Below are 27,690 nucleotides of genomic sequence, written 5' to 3' on the forward strand. Positions count from 1 at the left end.
GTGACATTACCTTTTTTCTTAAGTAAGAATTGGAGGTTTTGAGCAGTTTTTCCACTTCTCCCGCGAGGTCTCTGCACATCTCAGATGAGCCCATGCAACCCAGAGTGCAAAGTGCAAGTCCCTGTACATACTGAGTGCTGTGGTTGAGGTCACTGTAAAGAAAGCATCAACACCTGCTTAGACAAGGATCACCTTACCATGAAACGTTCAGAGGTAGCATTTTTTGCTATTTGGTGATCGAGCATACCATTAGCTATTATAAACCCAATTGCACACTGCACATCATACAGAAAGATGCCATCATTCATTAAGGTACTAACCCGTATTACCACTCCGCCCCAGCCATTAAGAAACCACTGACTTAAAAACACCATTTCAATTAACTGGAAAGCAAGGGCTTACTGCATGCTTTTTTTTTTTAAATTAATCATTTAAGCCAGATCCACAGTGCATGTATTTCAGCCATTACTGTTACACATCTCACATATATTTGGCACTGGCATACATGTCAACATTGATTTTTAATCTTGTGTTTGAGGAATGCTTGTCCTCAAAATAAAGGTTCATTATTTGAATGTATTGTTTCTCTGTACAGGGCCCCGCTGACGTTGTGTGATATTAACAATTAAATGAAATACATAAAATGAGGGATAAGATTTTCTTAAACATTCTTCCTCAATGAAATAGGCCGGGATGGTTAAAGCATTGACGGGATAGACTTGCTGTAAACCGAATAGGGAAAACAAAACAAACAACAAAAAAAAGGTAGACAAGAAATAAGGAAGCATGTTATACCTGCAATCAAAGTTATCCATCATGGGACAATGCAATATTAACATTTATACTAGTCCCCTAACATGGGTAGCGGTCTCTTATTTAGTAAATTATTCCTCCATGCAGAAGACCTTTAAAATAAAACAAGATGGTTTGCATTTAAGTCTGAAGCTTTGCACACATCCACAGCATTTGGCTTGAAGTCTGACCTTAATTACAATGTGAAGCATAGTGATTAAAGACCAGCAACAACGTTGAAAGAAATACAGATGGGTGAGAGGGTCTTAAGAACATGAAAAAGTCCATGATGGAGAATTCGAATTTCAGAGCGGAAGCGTTGCTTTTTGATCATGGGGTCATTTCATAAATCAGCACCGCTGGACTAGAGCCAACAAGCAATACAGTAATTCTCGACGTGGTCAAGGGAAAACGAAGTTAACAGAATATAAATTAGAGCACCACAGTGGGCTCCCTTTTGTGATGTGAAAAACATTACAAACTGTTCCTGTCCTGGCGTTAGTGTAGGAAGAAAGCAAAGAGAATCCATGCGATTTAAGCTGCCAATGGAATGGCTTCCTTGCAGCCTCCTCCTGAATGAAGAAATAATTATTATTAATGTGGCATCTATTGATGGCACATAAGTTGTCGGTCCACAGTGGGGAAGGGGGGATTAAACCTAGAGAAATCATTGATTTCTGGCAGAGTGGTCTAAACATTAAGATTGGAGGGAAGGACCACCACCACATAGCATTGCCTCGGTCGACCTTCAGATTGTGCAATTTAATCAATACATTGTACGCCAAAGCACGCGTTTACAGAACAATTCTATGAGTTTCAGCTAATCAAGACCTTGAGACCCAATCACCAATTCACTCGAATTTCACTCGGAAAACCTACTTCCGAAATAAGGACTATGAGGGACATTGGGGGTAGTTGGGAGAAGGAAAACTAGGATCCTCCAGGTAAAGAAGAACTAGCAGAAGAGCACAGGAATAAACTCATCTGTAACCACATTGGGTTGGGGGTCACTGAAAAACTAGCCCAATGACACCCAGATAAGAGTGAATAAAACATTCCTGAAACCCACAAACAATTGTGAAACACAAAATGAGAGGACACAAGGGAACATGCCACCTACGGGTCACAAGGAAAACAAGACGTAGCTCACTGGCCACATAAAAAAGGCCGAGTGCTTTGGGTGTTAAGGCATTGCAACATGGACCAAAATCTCCAAGAAGTAAAAAGATGAGAAGTAGACCACATCATCACAGGTATGTCCACGAAAACCAGTCAGCACACAGACCACACACAAGCCCCACAAGGCAGATGGAACCAAGGGGCCGGTTGCTAACAGGCTAGTAGATCCGACCCTCAAAAGGGGATGTTGCGACATTAAACAGACGGGTGGATACATCTGAAAGCAGTGGATGTCATGCAAGAAAATAATGCAAGCCACCACAGGTGAGCAACTAGCTTGCAACACCAATGGTTGCAGCATTTAATAGCTGAACGAAAGAACGAACAGAGGAGAGAAAAAGATGTACCTGGCTGTGCACAAGCTAAATTTCTGAAGGGAAGATTGCAATGCAGACATAGCTGTGCACGAGCTACCTAGAGTATAGAAAAATAAAACTCGGCAAGCTAAACCTAGCAAAAGGAACAACTGTGCCCAAGTTCAACATTAGAAAAGAGCCCAACAAGTGAACAGTAAGCCCAAGCAAAGAAATGTGTTACTTCGGAAGGAGGAAACCAATTTTCATTACTATTAAGTGAACAAATAATACAGGTCAGAGACTGTACAAACAGTTCTCTACGTCACAGGAGTATTTAGCTTCGTTTTTCAGTAAAATCAGATGTAATCATTTCTCTGCCTCAATCCTGGACATGCTGCCTTCCAGAGATTTTTCCGAAAGAATCCACCAGCTATCAGCACTGACCTACCTAGACATGGATTCATGTATTGCATTGAAAATTAAAAACAAAGTCAGCATTGCCATATAGTTCAAATGTTCGTTCCAGACTATGATCCGAACTGAATAAGCCATATGTTATGCTTCCCTTAATTATTTATCGTATGGCCCATGCATTTAAAAAAAAGGAATAATTAGAAGTTAAATGGATACCCAAAGCTACATGGCTGAAAAGAATGCAGTTAGCCACTAGTCATAGAAGACAGGAATGGACTACTTGAACAAAGGGTGCCTTGTAATCCAATGATCCTCCATCAAATACTAATCTGTTAAAGTTCTATTGGGGAAATAGACAAAGGAGAGCTCAGTTAAATTCCCATAGTGTAAAGATTAGCAGAGTTGTGTCTGTGATGCAAATCCCTAACTCCAATGGAATCAACTATCCAGATCTTTTTAATTGTTTCAGAATATATTTAAACATCAACTTAATATGCAATCTTTATATTTTTACCAAGGGCGTCCATCTGTGTGTGGAGAAACTTCGTTTGCTCAAGTGCTTTTAAGTTAATTGTCCTGCATGCAGCTTTAAAAATGAAGACAGATACACCTGCCTTTGCCCCCCGCCAGCCACTGCCCCATAGGCCTTCTCCTTCCACTCCCCTGTACACCAATATTTTAGCTTTGGCGGTGAACCCTAAGGCATGCACTGCCCAAATTAATTTGGCCTCTCATCTTGCCCCATTTCAAACAACTAGAGCCCATTGAGTCCTTATTTGATGCATTGCATTTTTTGTATGTTCAGTTGCCCTTTTTCCATTATAAATTCAGGATTACACGTCCAAGATGCATAGAGATAACATGGTCTGCTTAGGCTGAATCTGAATTTTTGCTAACAATCCATTATACATAATATATACACACACATCAATAAAAACATTTTTGTCAATACTGGAAACATTATAAGTTACTCACTGTAGTGACTAACATACTCTTAGTCCTTCGTCCCCTTTCCTCCATACTGCATGGGCGTCCCTTCCAAGGGACGCGAGACTGAACCTTTTTCACCAGAAAAAAATCTTCCCCTTTAAATTTAGAGACGCGCGGGGGTGAGGCCCTGGGAGCATGCACTGCCCAGACTCCACCCTCCAGCGCCACACCACAATCCCCATGGACGCGTCGACAATATATTTAACATTGCCTAATGACACCAGTTTTATTAGGGGAGAGGATGGTGGGACGTATGGAGGAAAGGGGACCAACGTTAGTCACTACGGTGAGTAACTCATAATTACTCTTACGTCCAGTCCCCTTTCCTCCATACTGCATGGGCGTTTACAACTGAGTGTAGCCCCAAGGTGGAGAGGAGACCCTCCTTAAGCAAACAGGTTTCTAAGAACGGCCTGTCCGAAAGCCGCATCTGATCTAGAGCCGGCGTCCTAACAGTACTGCCTCCAAAATGCAGAAGGGGTGTCCCAGATGGCCGCCCTGCTTATGACTTGCAATGGGACATGCCGCTGGAATGTGATGAACGTTGCCTTGGCTCCGACCGCGTGGGTGTGCATGTTGGCCGGAAGTGGCTTATGCTGTCCCTCGTATGCTTCCTTGATGGCCGAGACCATCCAACAGGCTATGGAGGCCCGATACCCCGGTCTTGATCCGCCAAAGGTGACAAACAGTGCGTCCGACTTGCGGAAGCCCTTGATCCTTTCCAAGTAGAATTTCATGTCATGCCTGACTGAGGCAGTGCAGAACTTGCGGTCCCTCGTCTTAAGGTTCAGCAAAAAACGTAGGCAGCACTATTTCTTAGTTTAGATGGAAGGCACCTTAGGTAGGAACGCTGGGTGTGTCCGCAGGACTACCTCATCCTTGTGAAAAGTAGTATAAGGCTCTGAGCTGGCCAGTGCCTGGATTTCGTGGAATATGCGAGCCGAGGTGAGGCAGACTAGCAAGGCCCTATTGATGGTGACCAGCCTGATGTCCACACCAGGGCACCCAAGACTTTGTTGAGGTCCCATATCGGGTGTGGCCTCTTGAAGGGCAGGTAAAGTCTGCAGAGTCCCATCAAATGCTTTTTGACAATTGGGTTGGAGGAGAACACCTCCTCCTCTGAGTTTCTGCAGGCTCCAATGGCTGCCAAGTACGTGCAGCAAGTTTCAACCTGCACGCCCGAGTGGGCGAGGAGCGCCGAGAAGGAGACCACGTCGTCCAATGTACATGCAAGGGGTTCGATATCCTTCGAGTCTGCCCAGTGACAGAACCTGGTCCACTTACTCTTATACTGGGCCCTGGTATCCTTGCTCCTTGCGTCTTGTATGATCTCTAGATTAACATAGGAAAGGCTGAGGTGCCCCAGCCTGACCTGCTCAGGAACCACGATGTGAGGGCTAGTTTCTCGGGCGTGGGATGGTTGACCCTGCTCCCCTGCTGCGCCAGAAGATGTGCTGGGCCCATCGGAAGCTGAATGGGAGGTCTCTCCGAGAGGCTGAGCAGCTCCAAGAACCATGGCCTGGCTGGCCACCATGGAGCTATTAGAATGACGCTGAGGTGGCGAGACTCCTTGATCTTGCATATCACCCTGTGTACAAGCGGTGTGGGCGGGAAGGTGTATGCTGTCATGCCGTTCCACTGAATCTGAAAGGTGTCTCCCAAGGAGCCGGGGCCCTGCCCCGGCCAGGAGGCAAACTGTTGACACTTCTTGTTGTCCCAGGTGACAAAGAGGTCCACCTGTGGGTGTCCCCATCTGCTGAAGATCTCCTGCTGCACGAGGTAGTTCATTTGCCACTTGTAATTGTCCGCTCCCATTCTGCTTAGCCTTTCCGCCTCCAGGTTGGATTGCCCCGGGAGGTGGACGGTCCTGAGGTAGATGTTTACCAGGGCACATTGCCACATATTGACTGCCAGTCTGTTCAGTGGAGGGCATCTGGTGCCTCCCTGCTTGTTGACCTAGAATATGCTGGTCGAGTTGTCCATCTGAATGAGGACGACCTTGCCCTCGATGACCGGAAGGAAGGCTCCGAGTCAGATGGCCTTCAGTTCCAACCAATTGATGTGGTACTACTGCTCCTGCCGGGCCCAGGTGCCATGGACGCAGTGGTTGTCCAGGGTGGGCCTCTCATCTCTCAAGGGAGGAGTCCGTAGTGATGGTGACCTGTGGGGTAGGTTGCCGGAAGGGCTTGCCCATCCGCAGGTTGCAATCCCTGGACCACCATGTGAGGTCCGGGTGAAGAGAAGGAGGAACATTGATCATCTCCACCTGAGAGCCCCGCTCTTGGTCCCATGATGCTGCGAAATACAGCTGTATCCTCCTCATCCTGAGTCTCATGCGGGGGCGGCCAATAGCATTGCTGCCATGAGAACCAGTAGGTGTTGGTACCACCAGGCTGATGTCACCTCTCTTCTGATGAAGTGCGCAGTGGCCCTCTAGATGGCAGTGATCTTGTCCTCCGAAGGAAAAACTCAAGCACGTGTCCCAGATGAGCCCCAAGAAGGTCAGACTCTGCGTGGCCTGCAGCTGCGACTTCTTGAGATTGAGCGAAAAGCCCAGATCGTGCAGTGTGTTCATAAGAGCATGGGAAGTGTGGTACACCGCTTCCGGAGATGAAGTCCTGACGAGCCAGTCATCAAGGTACGGGTAGACCTGGTGGCCCTGAGGAGGGCCGCCACTGTATTCATCAGCCTGGTAAAGACCCTGGACGCCAAGATGAGGCCGAAGGGGAGCGCCTTGTATTGGAAATGGTAGCCCATGATCCTGAGTCGTAGAAAAGAACGATGGGGCTGCCAAATCGGGACGTGCAAGTGCGCGTCCTTCAGCTCCAGGGAGCACATCCAGTCTCCCTTGCACAAAGTCTGCGCTATTAAAGCTGGCGTAACCATCTTGAATTTTTGTAGAGGTAGGGAGAGGTCGAGGGTGGAAAGGTCCAGCACAACTCTCAGGCCCGCCTGGTTCTTTTTCTGAATGGCGAAAATCCTGGAGTAGAAGCCCAAGCCTCGCTGGGAGGCTGGGACTTCCACCACTGCCTGGCTCTAGACAAGCGACCAGATCTCCGCCAAAAGAGTTGCTGTCCCAATCTGTGGGAGTGGAGGAGGAGAGGAAGGAGAGGCTGGGTTGGGTAGGCGGTACCACGTGGATACTAAGGAGATGATCCAGGGGTCTGTGAAATTCTGGCGCCAGAAGTGTGCATGGAGAGCAAGCCTGCCCCCCACTGGAGACACGTGGACCCGGAGGGGCATGTCATGCCTTCTTTCCCTCCGAGGCTGTTGCGGACGGGGACTGGGAAAAACCCTAAAACCCTCCTGTCCCCACCTCCCTTTTGTTGCTTGCACCGATGTTGGGTCGGCGAACGTTGGGTCGGTTGCCTGGACCTCGGTTCATGGAAGCCGCGGAATCCTCCATATGTACGCACTTGTCCGAGCGCTGCTGTGACTGGGTGTACGTTTTGGGCGTGGTCCTTGTAAGGATCAATAAAGACTGTTTTTCTTTTTATCCACCTCCTCGTCTGTGGTGGAGTGAAAGAGGTCACCTCCATCGAACGGCAGGTCTAAGATGCGTTCCTGGAAATCCGAGTTGAATTTAGTAGCACGGAGCCAGGCTGTTCTTCTCATGTCCATGGCAATGCAGATGGCCCGGCCTGAGGTGTCAATGTGGGCCACGGTGGACTCCATGAGGTCTTGTGCCACCATCTTGGCCTCTGCCAGTCCCGCCTTGAAACGCGATTGACTCTGCGCCGGAAGCTCTGCGGGAAATCCGCAATTTCCCGCCAAAGCCTTGATTACGGCTGCCAGCATGCCATTCGCGTTGGCTTGACGAAGATGCAGGGATGCGTTGGAATACAGCTTCTTCCCGTACGCCTCCAAGATCTTCCCCTCCTTGCCTAGCAGTGTCGCAGATGAGAGGGCCAAGAACTACTTGGGCCCTTTTAGGATTTCTTAACTGTGTAAACAACAATAACAATAGAACTACTATAATATCGATTTTATGAGAAGTTACTGTATGACTGTGCACTTTTGGCAATCCCTGCCTTCAAACCTGTGTGTATGTTTTGTGGAGATCCCCATCCTGCTATTCTACAGGGGCGCGTTGGAATGAAGATACGCAAAACTTGGAAGGCTGAGGTGTTCGATAAATTGTCTGATAATGTCTTTGCCCTTCAAGAATTGTCTTTGGTAAGTTTTGTGGAGAAAATACTGTAGTTTGATTTTGAATGGTCCCTATGTTGGAGAGATCTCTCTTTCTAATATTTTGCTTTATTCTTGCAGGTTCTCTGAATTCAGAAAGGGTCATGGCTGTGGAATGACTGCAATGTTACTCAGACTGAAGAAACGTTTAACAAACTTAAGTTTGTCTATAAGGAGTAATTGCAGCCTTCAGGGAAAAGCATGGTAATGATAAGCGGTGAAAACTTGAAGAAATTTCAGGTAGGTAACTCATTTAAACTTCTTCTTTCTTATTTCTATAAAGTTTGTTAGTTAATGAAATACCTTCTTTGTTTGCAGGTTTTCGGAAAGCTGAGGAAGAAATCCCTTCGGAAGATGCAGAGGCTGCTGAGGAAAACTTCTGAATGAAGGTTCTGCAACCGAGAACGAAGACTACTGCTCGAAGATGCTGCGGCTGTGAGAGAACTTCTGACAGAAGATAATGCAGCTACGAACTAAAACAGCTGACTGAAGAAACTCTTCAGAGATACTTTGGTTCGGTACGTCTTTACTGTAACTATGAATTCTGTTGTCTTTTCTGTGAAAATGAATGTCTGTTATTTTTCTTTGACAAGTTCTGTGAGGATAGATGCCGGTAGTGTTACCGGCTGTCAGCAAAGCAGATGCGAAACCAGCGTTCCAGCGGAGGCGGGGCTTAAGTAGCTCCCTCTGCAATAGGTGTAGAATGTGCTGTAAAATTATCAAACCTGGCGGCGGCCAGGTTCAGTGTATGAGAGTACTGAAAGCACTATGAAAGAACATGCTATGAATGGTACAAATGCCATTTGTGCCAGGCTTGTACCCACTTTTGACCTGCTGACTGATATTCCTTGCTTCTCCTGCATGCCTGAATGGGAACTGTGCTCATTTACTGGGATCATGACAGCCGTTATCCTTTGGTAATACTGGCGGTTCTGAAGATAAAGTGGATGGTAAATCATCTGATTCACATCCAAAAATCGCCAGGACAAAGGCTGAGGGTCTACTGGCCTTTCGGAAATGCTGCTAGAGTGATTGGAGAGCAGGGGGAGTCTGACCCATTATTCTGCTTACAGCACTGGGCATAAGCACCTCTGGGAGTTGCAGAGTCAGACTGTCCCTGAGGCAGCTCTGATTATCTTTGGAGTTCCACAGGGAGCTAGCTTATCCCCTTTGCTTTTCAATCTATATCTAAGAAGTCTTTGTGACTTGCTGGAAAACATTGGCGTATTTTATTTTAACAAATTACGCAAATGACACTCAGCTTATTTTTGAACTGAGCAGAGACCATGGCACGGACAGTGCCAAAATCGCAGAGGTCTACAATGTTATTGACATATGGATGCAAAAACATTGGATGTGCCTAAATACGAAGACTGAACTCATGATCTTCGGGTCTCGCCAGGCAAGATCCAAACTCGGAGCGAGTACAAAGCTTTCTCCATTAAATAAGCCATCATCCCGGTAATGCCCCAAGTAAAAACACTGGGGATGATAGTAGAAGAGTCTGTTTGGCTCTGAAGCACAGGTCAATTACCTGCACAAAAGTAACGTGTATTACCTGCGTCTACTAAGAGCGATAAGACCTTTCATAAACGAAGAAAACACTGCAACGATTGCGAGAGCAATCATAATGTCTCGTTTGGATTATGGAAAATCCTTGCTGTTGGGAGACACGAAGAGAGAGCTCCAAAGGTGCCAAGTAATGCAAAATGACGCAGTTTGCTGTGCAAAGAAAACAAAAAATAGAGAACATATCAGCAGGCAGAAGGGAGCTTCACTGGCTCAGAATAGAAGACAGAGCCCATTTCAAGGCTATGACTATAGTCCATAAATGCCTGTTTGGAGCATCACCAAGCCATTATAAAAAGCAATTTTCACTGTATGTTCCCCGGAGATGCTTGAGATCAGCAGAAGCAGGTTTGCTGAATATACCAGACGCTAAATTGGTGTCGGGAGGAGGTAGATCTTTCCAGTTTCAGGCCGCAATACGTTGGAATAAATTACCGGCGGCCCTGAGATAAGAGGGCAATTATCTTTGCTTCAGGAAAGCACTGAAAACCTTCTTATTCCACTAAACTATCTAATCCCAAAGTATTACGTGCAGCCTTTTAGAGGTCAGCGAGTCTTTTCAGGTGCCAACTGTAATTTAAGCTTGTCCACCGCGCCGCGATGCCATCAGGCTTTTGGCACGTTATAAACATATAGACATAGACATTATGGCTGAGTGTGAGTGCTGTGAAGCTGGATGTTCTTGAAGTCTTCTTTTTATAAAGGCTACACTCAATCTCAGTGGATAGCCATAGGAGGGATGTTCTTGTCTGCTAAAGAGCTGGCTGCAGAAAGCAGGCAGCAGCTGTTTTATGATAGTTTAACTTGTTTCTTAGAGTTGCTGAACGTCTTGGCTCTCTGCACTAACAGAGCCAGGCCATGCTCGATTTAAAAAGATGCCCGCAGGTGGTCGGATGTTGTCTCACCGTTCCTCACTGGCAGGCTGCATGCTTTGTAAGAAGGATGTCTTAATTGTAGGTTTAAAGAGGATATCTTGTCGGCTGTTCTCTCACACAGCACATCCTTTCCCAACGGGTTGAGTGGCTTGATCCAAATGTGATAAATGAAGATAAGGTGCAGGAAAGCTGGACATGTTCCAGGTATGAAGGATGCATGTTTATTAAAACGTGTCCAGTGGAGAACAATTAGGGGGCTTTCATTGAAGGTAAGCCAGTAGAAAATACCATGGGAGACCACAACTCAGCAGCGCCGGGCCCAACTGCCGCACTCAGATTTTTCACCCAGGTTCCATAAAGCATTTCAAATGATCTCAGGCAAACACTCATGAATCGGCAAACAGCCATTCCCAAATGTAACATGAAATGGAGGATGGGAAACAGTCATTTGCTTTAGTTCAGTTTTCAAGTAGGCTTTCCATATCCCTGACTGGGCCAATTTAAGTAAACAGGCTCTCAATGTCCATAATGTTAGAGCCAAGTGCAGAATGCACCCTTTCTGCTTAAAAAGGGACTATGTAATTAGGGGGAATGTTATGCAATTGCCTGCTAAAACTATGGGTGGGGAGGTAGGGGGAATTGAATAAAGCCGAGGAGGCCAGGTTGGTAGAATAGCAAACAGAGATAAACCAGTTAATGACCTGAACATCTACAGTTCTCAGAATCAGAGACTGGGTGGAACAGTATACAGGGTCTTGTTCAACCAATTTAAGAAAAAGCTTCTCCTAGTGAATTGTAGCCAAGTCCAACAGAGGAGCATATTGGAAGCCACTGAGAGATTCAGTGTGTGGCAAACAAGTCCACTTGGGGTGGACAGCAATGGGGGAAGAGCATTTGGGCTACTATGAGTCCAAGTGTCCACTCATGTGGAGAAGGATGAAGTCTACTCGAGAATTTCATACAACAGGTGTGTTCCTCCAAAATAATGAGGTGCCCAATCTCGCAAAGGTCTCCAAGTTGTAGAGAAGGAACAACAAAGTAGCTCCTACTCTGTGAAATTAATATTGCAGTTGTGTTGAGACCTCAGACTACCTTTCCTTCCAGGCAAGGAAAAACTTTAGATAAAGGCCAGAAAGACTGCCTTTATCTCAGCAAGGTCTGAGGTGGAGCTTAGCTACAAGTTCTGACATCAGGCACCAAGCTAAATTGCAAACAATGCTTTTTGTCAGACATCGGATTAAGGGTGGCGAGAAAATGGAAGGAGGCCTTTTCCATAAGACTGCACCCCTAGCAGCCAAAAACTGGGTAGACGTTAGGTTGGATTTCATAGATATGAATGAATTAAGACTCCAAGGTGTGGTTCTAATTTGAAGCAAGTTAACAGCAATGGTCTCCTCTTTAATCGCACCGGAAGAACAAATTACTTACCCCTTGTAATGTACTTTCTACTGGATGTTCCTCGCATGGATTCCTCATCTTTAATATCAGATATCCTGCTTGCAGTATGGAAACTTTTTTGACAGCAGAGGGCGCGGGGGGCCTTATGGTCGATGTCCCTCGGCATCTTCCAGCACCACGCATCAACGTGGCTTGGTATAAATAGCACCCACTGCGCCCATTGCCTCAGTTCTTGTTTTTCCCCCTTTCGCACAGCCGACTTGAGGCTATATAACCTGCATGAGCATTGAAAGAGTAAAGTATTTTCAAAAAGTTCACACAAAGTTGGAGGGGTAGGTTGTTAGGGCGATGAGGAAGCACATCAAGTAAAAAGATTAGCCGGGGTCAGTAATTTGTTCTAATGGATGGTGTCCTCCCACAGATTCCTCATCTCTGACTCCAATATTTTTATTTATTTTATTGGTTATATATATGGCGTTTATACAACAAGACAGTGTTTCAAAGCGCCATAGCAGTTAGATAGAAGGAGGTGGGACCAGTGGATGTTTGTTTCTGGTTTACATTGTGCAAAGCAGTTTTCCCAAACCTAGCGTCCGGACCAGACAAGATGTCCAGACAGTAATGTTTTGAGAAGGTGTGAATCGAAGACCAAGTTGCAGCATTACAAATGTCCAGCAACAGTACACCTCTTCGCAGTGCCAAATTAGTTGCCACTCCTCTGGTAGAATATGTCCTTTGATTTTCAGGGACATCTTTCCAAGCCAAAGAATAACATTCTGACATACACAGAATGATCCAGCATGACCAGGTCTGTTTAGTCACAGCTTGACCCAGCCTGTGTCCAGTGTAACCAACAAAGAGTTGGTTGTCTTGTCTGACATTTGCCAATCTGGCAATATAAAAGCTCAGCTGTTTTGGGTGATGTCTGAGCAACCTCTCTTCCTCCTTGGAAGGAAAAGAAGGTGGATAAAGTGCTGGTATAATTATCTTTTGTCAGATGAAATTCGGACACCATCATGGGAAGGAAGGATGTGTCGAACCGTCAAGACTACCTTCGCTTTGTAAGATGTGGTGAAAGGAGGTTTACATGAAAGAGCCTGTAGCTCACTCACTCTGCAAGCAGAAGTGATGGACACTAGGAAAATTGTCTTAAATGTCAATAGGACCTGTTTTCTTCATGCTGATCCAATAGTTAACATGTCTGTCATTATTATAAGTTTTATTTTACATGTGCGCCCTGATGCCCGCGGCGCGTTATAAGCAATAAAAACTTTAAAAATAAATAAATAATCTGAGCAGGCAGGAATGTAGAGGTGCATATGGACCTCCCATCAGAAATATCAGAACCAAGTTCAGATCCTGGGACTATAAAAGGCAACATTTGGGAAAATATTCATCAGTCCCTTGAGGAAATATAGGACCATGGATATTTTAAATTAAGAGCCTATCTCTGGTGTGCGTTTGAAGATGGATAAACCTGCCAGGTAAACTTTGGCTGTAGACACCTACAGACACTGGACGGCCAGGTGTAGCAGACAAGAAAGCACTGTAGATGAATCACAAGTGAATGGATCAAAATCGTTAGCTCTATACCAGCTGCAAAACCTATTCCAACGGCAGTGATATAGTGCTTTTGTTGCTGCCCTTCTGGCCGAAAGCAACACCTCAATCACGTCTTCTGGGAGGTCCCAATCCTTGTATCTTAACCAGGCGGGAAAGTTCAGAGTTCTGATTTCTGGGTGAAGACGACGGCCTCCCTCTTGTGACAGTACGACAACTCTCTGAAGATAAAATGGAGGGCAGAGGGACATGTCCAGATGTTCTTGGTACCACATCCTCCTGGCACAACCCGAATGCTCCGGAATCATGGACTTCCTGAACTTCCTCAACCTCCTGATGAAATGAGGAATGATTGTGACTGGTGGGAAGGCGTGCAGGAGTGGAAAATCCCAGTCCACCATGAGCGTGTCCCCCAGAGCTGCTCTCTGCAGAAATTACTTGGAGCAGAGGGTCGCATTTCCTGTTGACACTGGACACAAACAGATCGGCTTGAGGGGTTCCCTAAAGGGCGAAGATCTCCAGAAGGACTTCCTGAGCAAACTTACACTCACGTGAGACGGTGCTTTGCCTGCTCAGAGGGTCCGTCATCGTATTCTCTTCTCTGTGAACGGTGGATAGAGGGATTCCGTTTTGCAGTGCCCAAAACCAGAGCTGCATTGCCTCCCTGCACAGTGGTAGTTACCTTACACCACCTCTTCTGTTGAGGTAATACATGGCCACTGTGCTGTCCGTCATTATCAAGACATTCCTCCCCTGTATGAAAGGCAAAAAGGCCATCAGCGCTAGTCTGATTGCCCTCACTTTTAAAAGGTTTATGTTTAGTCTGGATTCTGATGGGAATCAAAGTCTGCTGATTGTGAGATTGTTCATGTGGGCTCCCCAACCTGTGAGGGAAGAATCTGAACTCTCGTCCCCGGGCAGGTTTGCCAAAAGGTTTCCCCTCCATCATATTCTCTTTGCAAGCCCACCTCAAGGGATCCTGCTTGACCTTGCTTGGGATCTGAAGAAGGTCTGTCATCCTGCCCGAGAATTGCAACCATTGGGATCAGAGGGAGCACTGGAGGAACCTCATCCTTAGGCAGGCTTCTTGGACTAGAAAAATGCATCAGGGAGGATAGCTCAGTGGCAACGTTCTCACCTTGGAAGCACGATGCCACTAAGCAACACAGGTTCGATGCCCAGGTCCGCGCTTAGAAACCTCTGGGTATTTAAGCGCGTTATAAATATGCAACTAAGACAACAACCAATTCTGTAACAGCGCCTCGATGCCCCCGGGCTGTGAGAGCGCTTTAAAAATGCAAATAAATAAAAATGATGCCATGAGGCGCATCAACCTGTCACCATCTACAAAATATGTTAAGCCCTCAACTCGGGAGGCAAAGCCTTGCCCAAGGAAGTGTCCAGGACTACTCCAATGAATTTAAGCTTTTGGGGAGAGGTCCCCTGGGACTTCCTGAAGTTGCAGGAGAAGCCCAGTATGTGGTGAGAGTGGCAGGTGCTGCTGAGATGTTCCTCTTCGGGAGAACAAGCTCTGATCAGCCAATCTTCTAGATGGTGAAAGATGTGAATACCTCCCCCTCCTTAGATTCGCTGCCACCACCACCGTCAACTTGGTGAAGACCCTTGGGGCGAAGGTCATCACGAAAGGCAGTACACGAAACAAAGCGAGGACTGCCAATAGCAAACCTCAGGCGCTTCCTGTGCTATGGGTGTATGGGCAAATGAAAGTAAGCATCCTAAAGATCGAGTGACACCATCCAATCCTCAAGCTGAAGGGCCTGGAAGATCTGCGAAAGAGTGACCATCGTGAATCTATCCTTTGAGGAACTTGTGCAAGCGTCACAGGTCCAAGATGGGTTGTAGTCCTCAGTCTTTCTTGAGAATCAATATAGTAGGAGTACCAACCTTGGTATTGCTCTGCCACAGGTACATTTTCAACTGCACCTTTCTCGAGCAGGGAAATAATTTCCTGCAGAAGGAGCAGGTCTGGTTCCCAAAGAGATTGTTCGATTATCAAATTGCGGACAATCTGGGGGCCTTTTAAAAAAAATGGGACAGTAAACTTGAGCTACTGTCTGCAGCGCCCAAGCATCCGAAAATAATGTATTGCCAATCTTCGAGATGCCGTGTTAACCTGTCTTCCACTAAAGTCTTGGGGGCGAAGCACTCGGAGAGGCTTTGGGGCTGCTGCTGTGGCAGAAGGTAATGAGGAGGTGATTGACTGAGCTGTTCTTCCTCAGCAGCCTACAAGTGCCACGTGGAAATCTCCTTTGTCCTCTCTGGGCAGACTGGCCTCTACTTCTCTGTCCAAAGGAAGCGAAGAAGTGCAAAGAACAATCTCTCCAACTCTGGGAAGGTCTATGTACACAGGGATTTTGCAGCCGCCTTGGAAGCTTACAGCTTCTCTAAGCCTTTGTCAGCCTTAGCGCCAAAAAGGTTTGGCCCATCGAAAGGCATGTCCAAAAGTCTCGACTGGACATCAGGAGCAAATCCAGATTTGCGCAGACATGCAGCTCTTCTTGTGACTGCACTTGCGGCCATAGAACGACCAACAGTCAGAGGCATCTAGTCCCAATTGGAGAGACTGACATGAAGCCTCCTTACCATCATGAATGATTCTCAAAAAGTCAACCTTCATTTCCCCCTAGACTAGTGAGCAGTACCCAGAGATGTCGGTGGGATGTGTGAAGGAACAGTAGCAAAGAGATGTCTTAGCACTGCTTGTCCCACCTGAGAATCGGACCTAGAGTGTGTATCTGGGCAGTCGTGATACATACAGAACTCCAGGTTGCTGCTTTGCAAATGGAATCTAGAGGAACAGGTGCAATGAATGCTATGGTAGCCCCTATGCCCAGAGTCAAGTGAGCTCTAGGTGTGAAGAGTAGATCTCTCTTGGCAAGAGGGAAACAGTGTGATGCAGTTCGATCCACTTGGAAATAGCTGACTTAGAGGCAGGGTCCCCTTCTCTACCAGCTGCCATTGATACAAAGAACTGGTTTGTCTTTTCCAGATAGTAAATAACTTTAGTAAATAGATAAATTTGAGCACAAAGCGTGGGTGTGTGCGCAAAACCATCTTGTCTGTGAATCGGAACAAAGGCGTCCTGAACTAAAAGGGCCTGCAGTTCACTAACTCTCCTTATAGAGATGACCGCCACTAGGAAGGTGGTCTTGTAGGTGAGTGCCTTAAGGCTAGCCTTGTGCAATGGTTCAAAAGGCTAGCCTTGTGCAATGGTTCAAAGGGTGGTCCCATTAGTCTGGTAAGAACAAAATTCAGGTCCCATCCCGGAGCCGGTTTTGACATAGGGGGATGAAGTCTCTTTATCACCACCATAAAGGCTTTCATCACAGGAATCTTCCACCACGAAACCCTGCTCTGGGACGTGGTGGTAGGCCGAAAGAGCAGCTAAGTGGACCTTTACAGAATTGAAAACCAGTCCTGAATTTAACAGGTGACTTAGGTACAGCACAATATCTTTAGTGGAGCAATCAATAGGATTGATGCTGTTGGTATTGCACCAGATAAAGCACTTCCACCTACTGGAGTGGCAATGTCAGGTGGTAGGTTTCCGTGCTTCTCTGAGTAGGTCCCTGATCTCTGAGGGAGTTGAAGATGTCCAAACTCTGACTTCATGAGCCAGGCTGCGAAGTTGAGTGTTTGGGGGCATGGATGTAGTGTCTCGCCCTGATCTTGAGACAGCATGTTGTACGGGTATGGCAGCTTCCTGGGAGGGGAGACCGACATTGCCATGAGATGGGAAAACCAAGGCTGGCGGGCCCACATAGGGGCCACCAGGATCATTGTGACTGGTTCCTGGTGCATCTTGTGCACTATTCTGTTGAGAAGGGGAATCTGGGGAAAAGCGTAGGCATATCTCCCGGACTGTTATCCAGAGACCGTTCCCCTTGTAGCGGTTCGGTGGGTATCTTGAGGCGTAGTCTGAGCATTGGGTATTTTCCAGAGTGGCGAATAAGTCGATCTCTGGGAAGCCCCATTCTAAGAGGTTGAGTAAAATGTCCTCTTGTAGCCGCCACTCTTCCTCTACGGGTAGGGGGAAGTCTCTGCTGAGCAAGTCTGTCAGAAGATCGAGTTCCCCTGGAACAGGTTGTGAGAGGAGGAACATGTGTTTGAGTGCCCACTTTCAGATGTTCTGGGACAGTCTGGATAGCCCTACAGAGTGAGTGCCCCCTTGTTTGTTCAAGTAGTACATAGCTGCAAGGACTAGAACGGTCTTGAGGTGTGTCTGGAAAGCCTTAAGGGCCTTGAACACTGCTAGCAGTTCCAACAGGTTGATGTGATTGGACGCTACTGCTGGAGACCACACGCCATGCGCTGTCTGTTGAAGGAGGTGAGCCCCCCACCTCGACAGAGATGCGTCTGTGGTGAGAGTGGCATGTACTGTGGGGGTAGTGAAGGTTTTGCCCTGCAAAAGGTTTTCAATTGACCACCACTGCAGAGACTGAACAAGGGTTGCCGAGACAAATCTTCCACTGGCCTGACACATTGGTCGAGAGCCACTCTTGCATGGGGCGCGTGAGCAGACACGTGTGAGGGACTAGGGCAATGCAGTAAGCCATCAATCTCATAAGTCGCATGGCTTTGCATACGGTCACCTGGTATCTGGCTACATAGTGAAGGATCTGGAACACCATGTTTTGGACCCTCTCGTTGGAGGGGAAGATGAGCCCGTCTTCTGTCCGAATTAGAGCCCCCCAGAAACTGTTTGACCTGACTGGGGGTTAGGCTGGATTTCTTTTCATTGATAAGAGAATCCTAGGTTGAAGAGGCAATCTACCGTCTTCTGGGTATGTGTCTGGCATGTTCCGTACAAATTCCCGGTTATGAGCCAGTCGTCGAAGTAGGGATAGACTGGGATGGACTGCCAACATAGGTGAGCCGCCAGTACCTTTGTGAACACCCTTTGGGCTGAGGCAATGTCGAAAGGGTGAACCTTGAACTGATAGCGGGTGTCCTCTATCATGAACCTGAGGTACTTTCTGTGCGCTGGCAGCATTGAAATATGAAAGTATGCATCTTTCATGTCTAATGTTGCCGTGCAATACCCCTGCTGCAGCAGTGGGATTACCTCCTGAAGTGCGGTCATCCTGACCTTTTGAGGTTTGACATACTTGTCTAAAACATGGAGCATGGTGAGATTCTTTTTGGGTACAAGGAAGCACACTGAATAAATACCCTCGTTTACCTAGAGAAGGGAGATGACTTTGATGGTGCCCTTTTGCAGCATGACCTTGGCTTCTTCCAGCAGGATGCGCAGGTGTTCTTGCGACAGACATCTGCTTCGTGGTGGGTGGTAGGATATTCTGGGTCATTTGTCTGCCTTCTGCGACGACCGCCAGCAGGCGTGATCGGGTAGGCTCTGGAACTTCCTGAAGACCATCCTGTACTAGGCCCCACTGAACATCACTGTAGCTCACAAGGAGCGTGGAGCTGTTGACAATCCTTGTGGCGTAGGGTGCAGAGGCGCTGACCCGCTTACCAAGGGCGTAATGTTTTTTTGCAGTCCTTTTCTGGAGGGGATTCTGCCGAGGACATTGGTACCCCTGCCCTTTTGCAAGTGGTCATAACGACCAAGGAGTCCGGTGTGGCGCAACCCCTAATGTAGAGGGGGTGAGAGGGGGCTGGTTGAAACAATTTTTCCACACTGGGATTAACTGCCTGTGTAAGGGAAGGGAAGGAGATTGTAAAGAAGGAGCCAGGTGTTTCTTAATAAAATTTAATAAGGCGATGGCTTGGCTAACAAGAGTCTTTTCCTTGAGGATGTCCTCCATGAGTCAGTGGCAGCTTTGTGCGTAGCAATTTTAAAATGGTTGGCTGCTCTTTTTAAGGAGGGAATTAAACAGCATTTGGTCGTCGACTGGTGACAAATCTCTCTGCGGAAGAGTAGTAGGGGGAACCAGACAGATGATGTCTGGGTCAGTGGTATGTGGCGGTGTGTGCCACGAACTCTGGTCCTCCGCCTGATTCCAGTCTGGGTCTTGATAGACTGGGTCCTGGTCATAATTAAACCCATTGTGAGAAACATCCTGGGTCGGGTCTTCGGGGTCGTCCCCAAAGATATTTTCGTAGTGTCCCAGTGGGAAACTGGGCACCGGGGGAGGGAAGCTTCTGAAATTTAGAGGGGATGGGGCAAGAGTCCACTTCCGCAGGTCTCTTCAAGGCTCCGTCATACTGGTCTGAAAAGTCGATGAACTCAGCCATCTTAGACATACAATGTTCAAACCTCTCCCTAGTTCACTCTGATGAAGCCGAAGGATCAGTAGGTGCGAAGGGCTGCCTAGCAAGGGGTGAACCCCTATGTAAGACCTCAGAAAGAGGTTGGGGAGCCTCAGAATAGTCCTCTCGGGGAGAGGTGATCTCTTTAGAGTCCCTGGCTGCCGAAACAGTAACCGAAAGCTTCTTGCGAAGCTCCGTAAGCTGTATTGACGGTGTAGAGAATTTCGGCGTGCCTGTGGGCGCCGCCAAGGTTGGCGACACCACCGAGTCCTGCAGCATTCGAGCGCCTTTGGACGGCAGGTCGACGGTAGTGGACATTTTATGAACACCGCACGTTCCGGAAGGAGTTTTATGCCCATTCGCATGCCGCGGTTGCAGGGAAGGCACCGAACTGCGAGGTTCAGAAGGTACCGTTTAACTTTTCGGCGGTCCTACGGGCGTGGAGGGCTTAGTTGACAACTGGCAAGAGGCCTTAGGGGTTGTGTGCTTAAGTACAGGCATGATATGATCTGATATGGCATTTATAATGCGCCGAAATACACAAGTGTTTCAGGGCGCGATGAGAAAAGGAAGGGGAACAGAGGGAGGATGAACAATCCTACTAGGCCAGGTGTCATTCAGATCGCGCAAGTGCGTGGGAAGGGACAGTGCTGTACATGGGAAGATAACAAGTAATGGCCGGCAAGTGCAGGGTAAGTGCAGACATCAGGTGTCAAGGGTTTGTAGGGGGACTGTAGGGATACAGAAACAGTCCCAAGTACGGAGGTGCAAGGTGGGCAGTGCAGGTGTGTGACGCAGGCAGGGGAAGAACCAGGGTCCGAGATCAGAGGGTGTCCAGGTAGTCAATGCAGTTCAGGTTACAGCCAGGAGGTCACCAGAGGAGAGGAGGAGAAAAAGCAGAAGCAAAGAGAAAGGTTTTGGAGGTGTTTCCGGAACCAGAGATGATTTTCCTCAAGTTTGACGGAGGCAGGGAGGCTGTTCCAAAGGGAGGCACCAGCCGAAGAAAGATCTACCACCAACTCATTGCTTAGAGAAGCGACTGACCCTGAGGGAGTTGGAGGCGGATGAGCGAAGATATTTAGGAAGAGAGAGTTGAAGGTATTGAGGCCCCAGAAGGCCTTGTGAACGATGCAGAGGGTTTTGAACTTAATCCTTGCAGCCACTGGGATCCAGTGCAGAGATTTCAGTCCTGGAGAGATACGATCCCTGGGCTTGAGGCCTAGGACAAGTCTCGAAATCATATTCTGGATAAATTGCAGAAGGCGGAGAGTAGAAGCAAGCAGATTTAGAAAGAGGCTGTTACAATAGTCCAAATTAGAGAGGAACAGAGCTCTGGAGATGGTGAGCTTCTGGGGGAAGGTGAGGAAAGGAAGAATACCTCTGAGGAGGTGCAGCTGGTAGTGTGACTGCTTAGAGACGTCCGGGATGTGAGGAGAGAAGGTGGTGTGTGGGTGCCCTTGTCGCCGGGGTGTGGCTTCCCCCTAACAGTGTTGACGGCCTGCCTATCGGAGCTAGGCACATGGGAGCGTGTAGGCTCAGCAGAAAGGTTGATGGCTTCCGGATCGGAGCCATGGCTGCAAACGGATTCCTCATCTGAAGCGCAAGCGCAGCGGGGGAAAGGTTTTCGACCTGCATAGCGTAGGCCAGACACCGCTTAGTCTGCCTGTCTTTAAACGTCTTAGGCCCAAAATGTTTACAGCCCTTACAAGAGCACTCGGCGTGGTCACAAGGACGACACTTATTGGAACGGCGATGGGCGTCTTTCCAGGGAAATTTGCAGTTACAAGATAGGCAGAATTTAAAAGGAGTCCTCTCCATAGCAGAGGTTAGCGGCAGCCAGACAGAAAAGAGAGAGGGTGAATTAGAAGGGTGTTGAAGTTGACTAAACGTCCATACACTGTGCGAACAGATATAGCAATATAAACTCTTAAGAGCTCTGCATACGCGACCAACTAGGTTGCCGGAAAAATAGGACCTCGACACGTGAGGGATTTTGGGTAAAATAGACTTCGCATTAGGGATAGTGTTATAGTCACGCCCATGTGGACGTCCCTTTCGATCTTCGAAAAAATCTTCAAAAAAAGATGCAATACTCTGCGATTACCACTAGATGTCTGACTATATGCACAGCATGCGATTCTAAGCAGATCCACAAGCATCAGAAACTTTTATACCATCCTAACTTTTTACACGTGGGATTTTTGGTTACTTTTATATGTGCCTAAAGACAAGATGGTGGCAGTAGTTCTATTTGTCCAGTTTTTGCTTTATTTTTATTGTGCACATACGTTTCCGCATATGGCTACTAAACATGGCTAGTGCCCCAAAACGGCTATGGAGCAAGATTTTGGCTTGTTCTTTGGACATATTGTAATTTGGCCTTCTTTCTACCTTGCCAGGTCAGGAAGGTCATGCACTTGCCCAGGAAACCTGCTCACCCATGTCAGCCAGTGCTACTGGGCCAGATGTGAAAACAGCAGTTGCTCCGGATTGGCCAGCAACTGGCTGTTTGAATGGTGCAGATCCTTACCATTGGCGGCCTTGGGACCGCTTTCAGCTCCAGTTTTGGATAATAGGACAACTCTGGCAGCCATTCTTCAGATCTACTTTGGAGTCAAACCTTTGACGATAAGCAGCCTGTTGAGGACCAGAGGATTGACTTCTGCAGTGTACTAGCATCCCTTCCTGTATCTGGGCCGGTGAAGCTTTGCACCTTTGCCTGATCTCAATGGTGCTTCAGCCTTTGGACTAGTGGGACCAACTAGTCTCAAAGCCTTCCAGGTGTCCCTGGAGTGCCCGGTGAACTGATCAGCTTCCTCGAGGGCTACCTTGCTCAAATCAGCGCTGTTCCGTGTTCAAGTCCAGCACCTCTGTGGTCGACAGCCTGTACCATAAGTCGCTGCTTACTGAATTTCCAGCTTCCCAACATCAAGGGAACCTGTTCCTCCAGTCACGGTCAAAGAAGCAGCTCCAGGAAACCTGTCGTCACCTGCAAATAGTGATCCTTGATGGAATCCGCCTTCCTCCATCCCATGAAGTGTCCTGAAGAGGTCTGCATCGTTAACGTCTGCATTGCTTAACCGAATGGGCTTGCATCTTGAAGTTGAAACTGACCTGAAGAAACCTCGAACTGCCACCTGGGCACCTATCACCCGAGCAAAGGACAGAAGACTGTGCTCCCAGTCACCCACAAACAACCCATTGTGATCCCTTGTAAAATCAGAGTCAGTGGGGTAACTAAGCATACCTGTGCCTGTCCCCTGTGCCCTTCTAAGGATAACATTGCGTGCAAAGCCCTTGGTCTCCTATATCCCGGTTACCTCCGGCCATCAAACTTGGGTCAAGTATCTTGACCCTGGGTTAGCCTTGGGTCTGGAAGAGGAGAAATTATCGGTCTTCTGGTAAATGGTTATTGAACTTTTAAATAATTTTAAACTATTCTGAATCACTAGCACAAGTCCATTGCCTCCCTGGTAGACCCTCCAGAAGAGCACTATTAAAACTTGGAAGACAGTTGTAAATCTGTCTCACCTACTAGACTGTGGTGGTTTCCATTTGATTATGGTTGTTTTAAATCAATCAGGACACCTATGCTTAGGGTTTTGTCTATAGGGTATACATATATTGTTGTACTTGCGCCTTTTAGTGGCGCATAGAGATTCCTCCATCAATCCACCCCTGTCGGATTGTGGTGGTGGACAATAGCACTTTTTGCACATATTTTGTGTATGAATATTTTGATGCTTTGATAAAAATGAAAATGTATTTGTCAATTTGTGATATGTGCTGTAAACTATTAGCCAGCTATGGCGGCTTTATAAAATTATAAAATGATTGAACTATCAATTGAGGGAACTGGGAGTGAAGAAGGAAAGGGGGTTCTCCATTCACTGGCTAACAATTACCACTTAAAGCCCTATCTTAAAGAGCTCCACTGATTGAAATACTCGTATGTCACAGTCACAGCATTCAGGGTGAGTTCATTAAAGACAATTAGGAGGCAAAAGGTGGTGTAAGGGGCGACTGTTTGTTGAATTGCCAAGCGCAGACAGCCAGAGTGAGATTGTTGAGGGAGATGCTATCTGCTAGATAGTGAGGGGGCTAAGCCATGATAGATTTAAAGACTAGGAGTAGAAGCTTGAAGAGGGTATAGAGGCCGGAAGCAAAGAATCTAGGTAAATTATAGAGGGTTCATGTGGCAAAGTGGAGTACTATGTTGAAGGAAGCAAAAGAGTAAAGGGGAGGCACAGCAGACTGAAGCAGCAGTCCAGTTTATTGACGACTAGAGTGGAGATTATAGTTTTAGCAGAGAGGAGTGAGCGACTCAGGGGGATATTCCTAATATGTAGAAGATTTTGCCCTGGACACTGTGGCAGTGATAAAGAGTTTAGTTTAAGATCGCTTTTAACAGGAACACAAAGTTGCCAGACAGAGGAGGAGATGGGGAGGAAAGATTGTGAGCCACACTGGAGGTAGGGAGAATGATTATTGCTGTATTAGAGGACTTTAACAGCAAGTAACATAGTGGCATTCAGTGCCAAAGAGAGGCAGCTGAACAAGCACTACAAAATGTCAGGAGCAAAAGGAAGGGAAGGTGAAGATGATCTCGGTGTTACTAGCAACGAATAGGCAGGGTAAGCCAAAGGGTGAAATTGGTTCTCTGAGGGTCAAGAGGAGCAGACCCAGGACTAATCCTTGTTGGACACTCACAGGAAGAGGAGGTCAAGGAGGATGTGTTCAAGTTTCAGGAAATGCAGAAGGATCAAAGCCAGCAGACCTACAAGTGGTAGATTGGAATCAAGAGACAAACAGGGTGGTATTGTAGCTGACTTTCTTTTATCAATCACAAACCTATGCGGTCCCCACCATCAACGATTCTTGGCCCTACCCTATAAAGGAACTATAAAAGGGTGCTAATCAGGATGTCATTTACGAAAACAAAGTCTGCTGTCCGGAATACAATGCTAACCTGTGTTGTGTCCATACCACTATGAAAGAAACACAAATCTAACAACAGTACAATCAGGCAATCAGCCAGTCAAGTGGCACAGCGAGTAGAGCGCTCGCTTTGACATCTGTGCAGAGCCTGCTAACACAGGTTCGAATCCCGGCAGGGCCAAACTCAGCCTTTCATCCTTCCAAGGTCGATAAATGAGCACCACACACCCTGGGTAATAATAAGCAGCGCTCAGATACCGGAGGGTTCGTAGCGCTATATAAATGCAAAATTATTATTATTATTATTATTAAAGAAACACAAATCAAACAACAGTACACTTAGGCACTTGGCCCTAGTATGTGAATCGTGGCTGGTTTCTGATCCGCATCTCACCAACCCCCCCCCCCCCCACCCACCCTGGTGTGCCACTAAATAGTGCTGATCAGCCGCGGTGGACAGCCTAAACACTTGCTCTCTTCTGTACAGTTCAATCAAGTTACATAAATGTCTTTGGTATTGGCCCACTGGGAAATGTCTGGTTCATGGGTATCCCACTACTGCCTTGGTGTTTCGCATCTCCCCAGCCATCACCTTGGGATTTTGCTTCTCTCACTCACGCCTGAGGGTCCTGTTGGGCCTCCCCCTCTCCCGGATCCCCAGAGCAACTGCATACTTCTGGTATCGTGGCAGTGGTCCTCGGGAGAATCAGGGAGTTCTGCACTCATGGATCCACTTATTCAGATTTTTCTCGTTGCTCCACTTCAGGCGGACCTTGTCCCATTTTCCTGCAGGACTCCGGTTCACACCAATTCTTGGGCATCTTGTGCTCCGTGCCGCTCCTTTCTGCCAGGTGCATCTGCCTCACAGTTCGGGAAGGCTATGAATGCTCTGCAGGCTCAGCTGCAGTTGGGTCGAACACGCCAGGCGTATGCTCTCCCTTTCCTGCCGCCCCTTCCAGGAGGGTTATGCGCCTCTCCAGCTTCAGGGGTCTACTTCCTATTCCAATCCCGATTGGCCGTTTATTCTTCCCTCCGTCAGGGGGTGGCCCTTCCCACTTTTCCTTCGTTTCCAGCAAGTACTGTGCATACATAGGGTCAGAAACCACACCAGCCCCTCTCATAGGAAGTTTCAAGTTGGCTAACAGTTTAACTTGCATGTAGCCAAAAAAAGACATTGGGATCTTAGGAAGATGCAGAACTTCTATCCCTTTCCATGGATCTCCTGTCCTCTAAAGGGGAAGGGAGCATCCCCAGTGGGATCCCGCTTACCTAGTTACCTACGGCTCACCTCGATAGTCCGAAAGGGGACGAATTCCCTGGATTCATCACATACTAGAATGAGGATGGAGGCAAATTGGTAACTGAGACACTGGTAAGCAAAGTAGGGACATGGGTGACCATAGTTTAAGTGAAGTATGTGGTGCGAAACTCAGATTAGACAGGGTTGCATAGCACATTTACCTTGGGTTACTAAGCAATGCGGCTAAAGGCAATTCAAGGATTTTGGAGTGGTGGCGAAGGAGTGGGAAAACAGCTCACCCTTACAATCCCTCTTTCAGCATATTTCAAAGATGGGTTTGAACCTAGTCAATAGTCCTTTGGTGGCTTGCATCTCCTTAGAATCACATGCTTTGCACATGTCACCATCTAGTGGTTGGCTCTAATTATTACACCTTGTTTTCGAATTAGAAAAGGGGGCATAGACGGATGCATTCCTGACACACACACACACTATTATACATGTACAGGGACCCATGATGCTTCATGCATCAACATTGCAGCAGTTTGTGTGCACATAGCGCTCGCTCCCATGCAGTGAAAATGAGAGGGTGCATGTGGTTCTAAGCAGATACAAGCCTCAGAAAGACTATTACTGGATAAGTAATGCTGGCCTTCTCAGGCTTGTGCAGCTTCTTAGTTTAACATGCTTTGCAAAGATTAACAATTAGTATGTGGTGATGGTGGTGGGTAAACTGAAGTAACAGTTGAGAACAAATGCTTTAAGACTGCTGGTACCACCAGCTGATCTGGTCTTGCTGGTCTGTCTACACAGGAAGGTTTTGCAAATGTGTGAACAGAATTCAATGTGGTTGCATTTCAAATTAAATTGCATCCAATAGCATATAGGCAATGAGGGCTAGCATTGCCCTGGTGCTACTTGTAGTGTGTGTTTTAGGAGTGAATGGAAGGAGTTTTGTTTGCTAAGATATAGCGGAGCTGCATACACCCAACAATCCATTTTGCAATGGTTGCTTTGATTAAAGAGCAACAGGGACAAAGGGTGATCCAGTAAACAAGAAACCAGTCAGTGTTCCTCAGATCTTTGGTTTTGTTCAGCTCGCTCTTCATAATGTCAAGTTCACGAAGTGCACTTTCTCCCATATTCTGTGGGTTTTGCAAGAAGACCAGCAACTTATTCAATTGAAAGTACATTTTGAAATGTTCTTTGGTAACAAAAATGTGGGTCTGGCTGCGGATTATAGCGAACATGTAGATTCTTGACCGCAAAGGGGTTCTATGTGGTTCATTTGATATTCACTGTATGTCAAGCAGCCGTATATTTTATGGGCACCATTGTTGCACAAAGTCGCTTTTCAAAAAAGAAATAACTTCTCCCCAATCATTTCGGAATCTCTCCAAGTCCCCTGTGATCTTGTAGGTAATCCACTCCGTTGCCACTATATCCCAGCTTGCGGAGCCAACATTTTGGCATGGGTGGAATATTTTGCTTCCAGTTTTTAGAGATAACTAGCCAAGCCGCGATTAATAAGGTCACCATAGCTCTTTTCTGTGGCATTGAGATATGTTGCTCTGGGTCTAGTAGTCCACATAGATTCTTGCCCAATGAGAGAGGTTGCATTTCTTTTACTATTTTCTGCAAATAACCCATAACTTCTTCCCAGAAACGTTTAATCTTGGGGCACCCCCACCATATACGTCTCCAGTCCCCTTATCCCTTTGCATCCACTCCAGCATTCCTGAGAGGCCAATTCATACATTTTATGTAGTCTGCTAGGGGTATTATGCCATTGAAGCATCATTTTATACCATGCCTCTCATCTGTAGGGACCTGGTCAATTTCGGGACGTTCATTCATAACCCCTCACAGTGGGCCTCTGGGACCGCTTCTCCCAACATGCCCTCCCACGCTAATTGGTATGGCGAAATCTTTGGATCCGAGCACTCTTGAACATATATATCAGGTACTAAATGTTTATCGCCCGTTTGTGTGATCCTGTATATGTGCTAGCTATGTC

The 27,690-nt window shown here is 47.1% G+C and overlaps 1 protein-coding gene across 3 annotated transcripts in view; it reads right to left on the reverse strand.

Annotated features, from left to right (window-relative positions):
• The window catches only part of AP1G1 (adaptor related protein complex 1 subunit gamma 1), a 1,918,561-nt gene that overhangs the window by 1,601,896 nt on the left and 288,975 nt on the right, over window positions 1-27,690 (reverse strand). For all 3 annotated transcript variants that reach the window (XM_069635469.1, XM_069635470.1, XM_069635471.1), the window contains one exon: window positions 11-152. In XM_069635469.1, coding sequence (XP_069491570.1) covers window positions 11-152 — 142 coding nt within the window. The remainder of the gene's footprint in view (window positions 1-10; window positions 153-27,690) is intronic.

Source organism: Ambystoma mexicanum, chromosome 1q (assembly GCF_040938575.1).
Source record: "Ambystoma mexicanum isolate Mex_15411 chromosome 1q, UKY_AmexF1_1, whole genome shotgun sequence".
In the NCBI taxonomy this organism is placed as follows: domain Eukaryota; kingdom Metazoa; phylum Chordata; class Amphibia; order Caudata; family Ambystomatidae; genus Ambystoma; species Ambystoma mexicanum.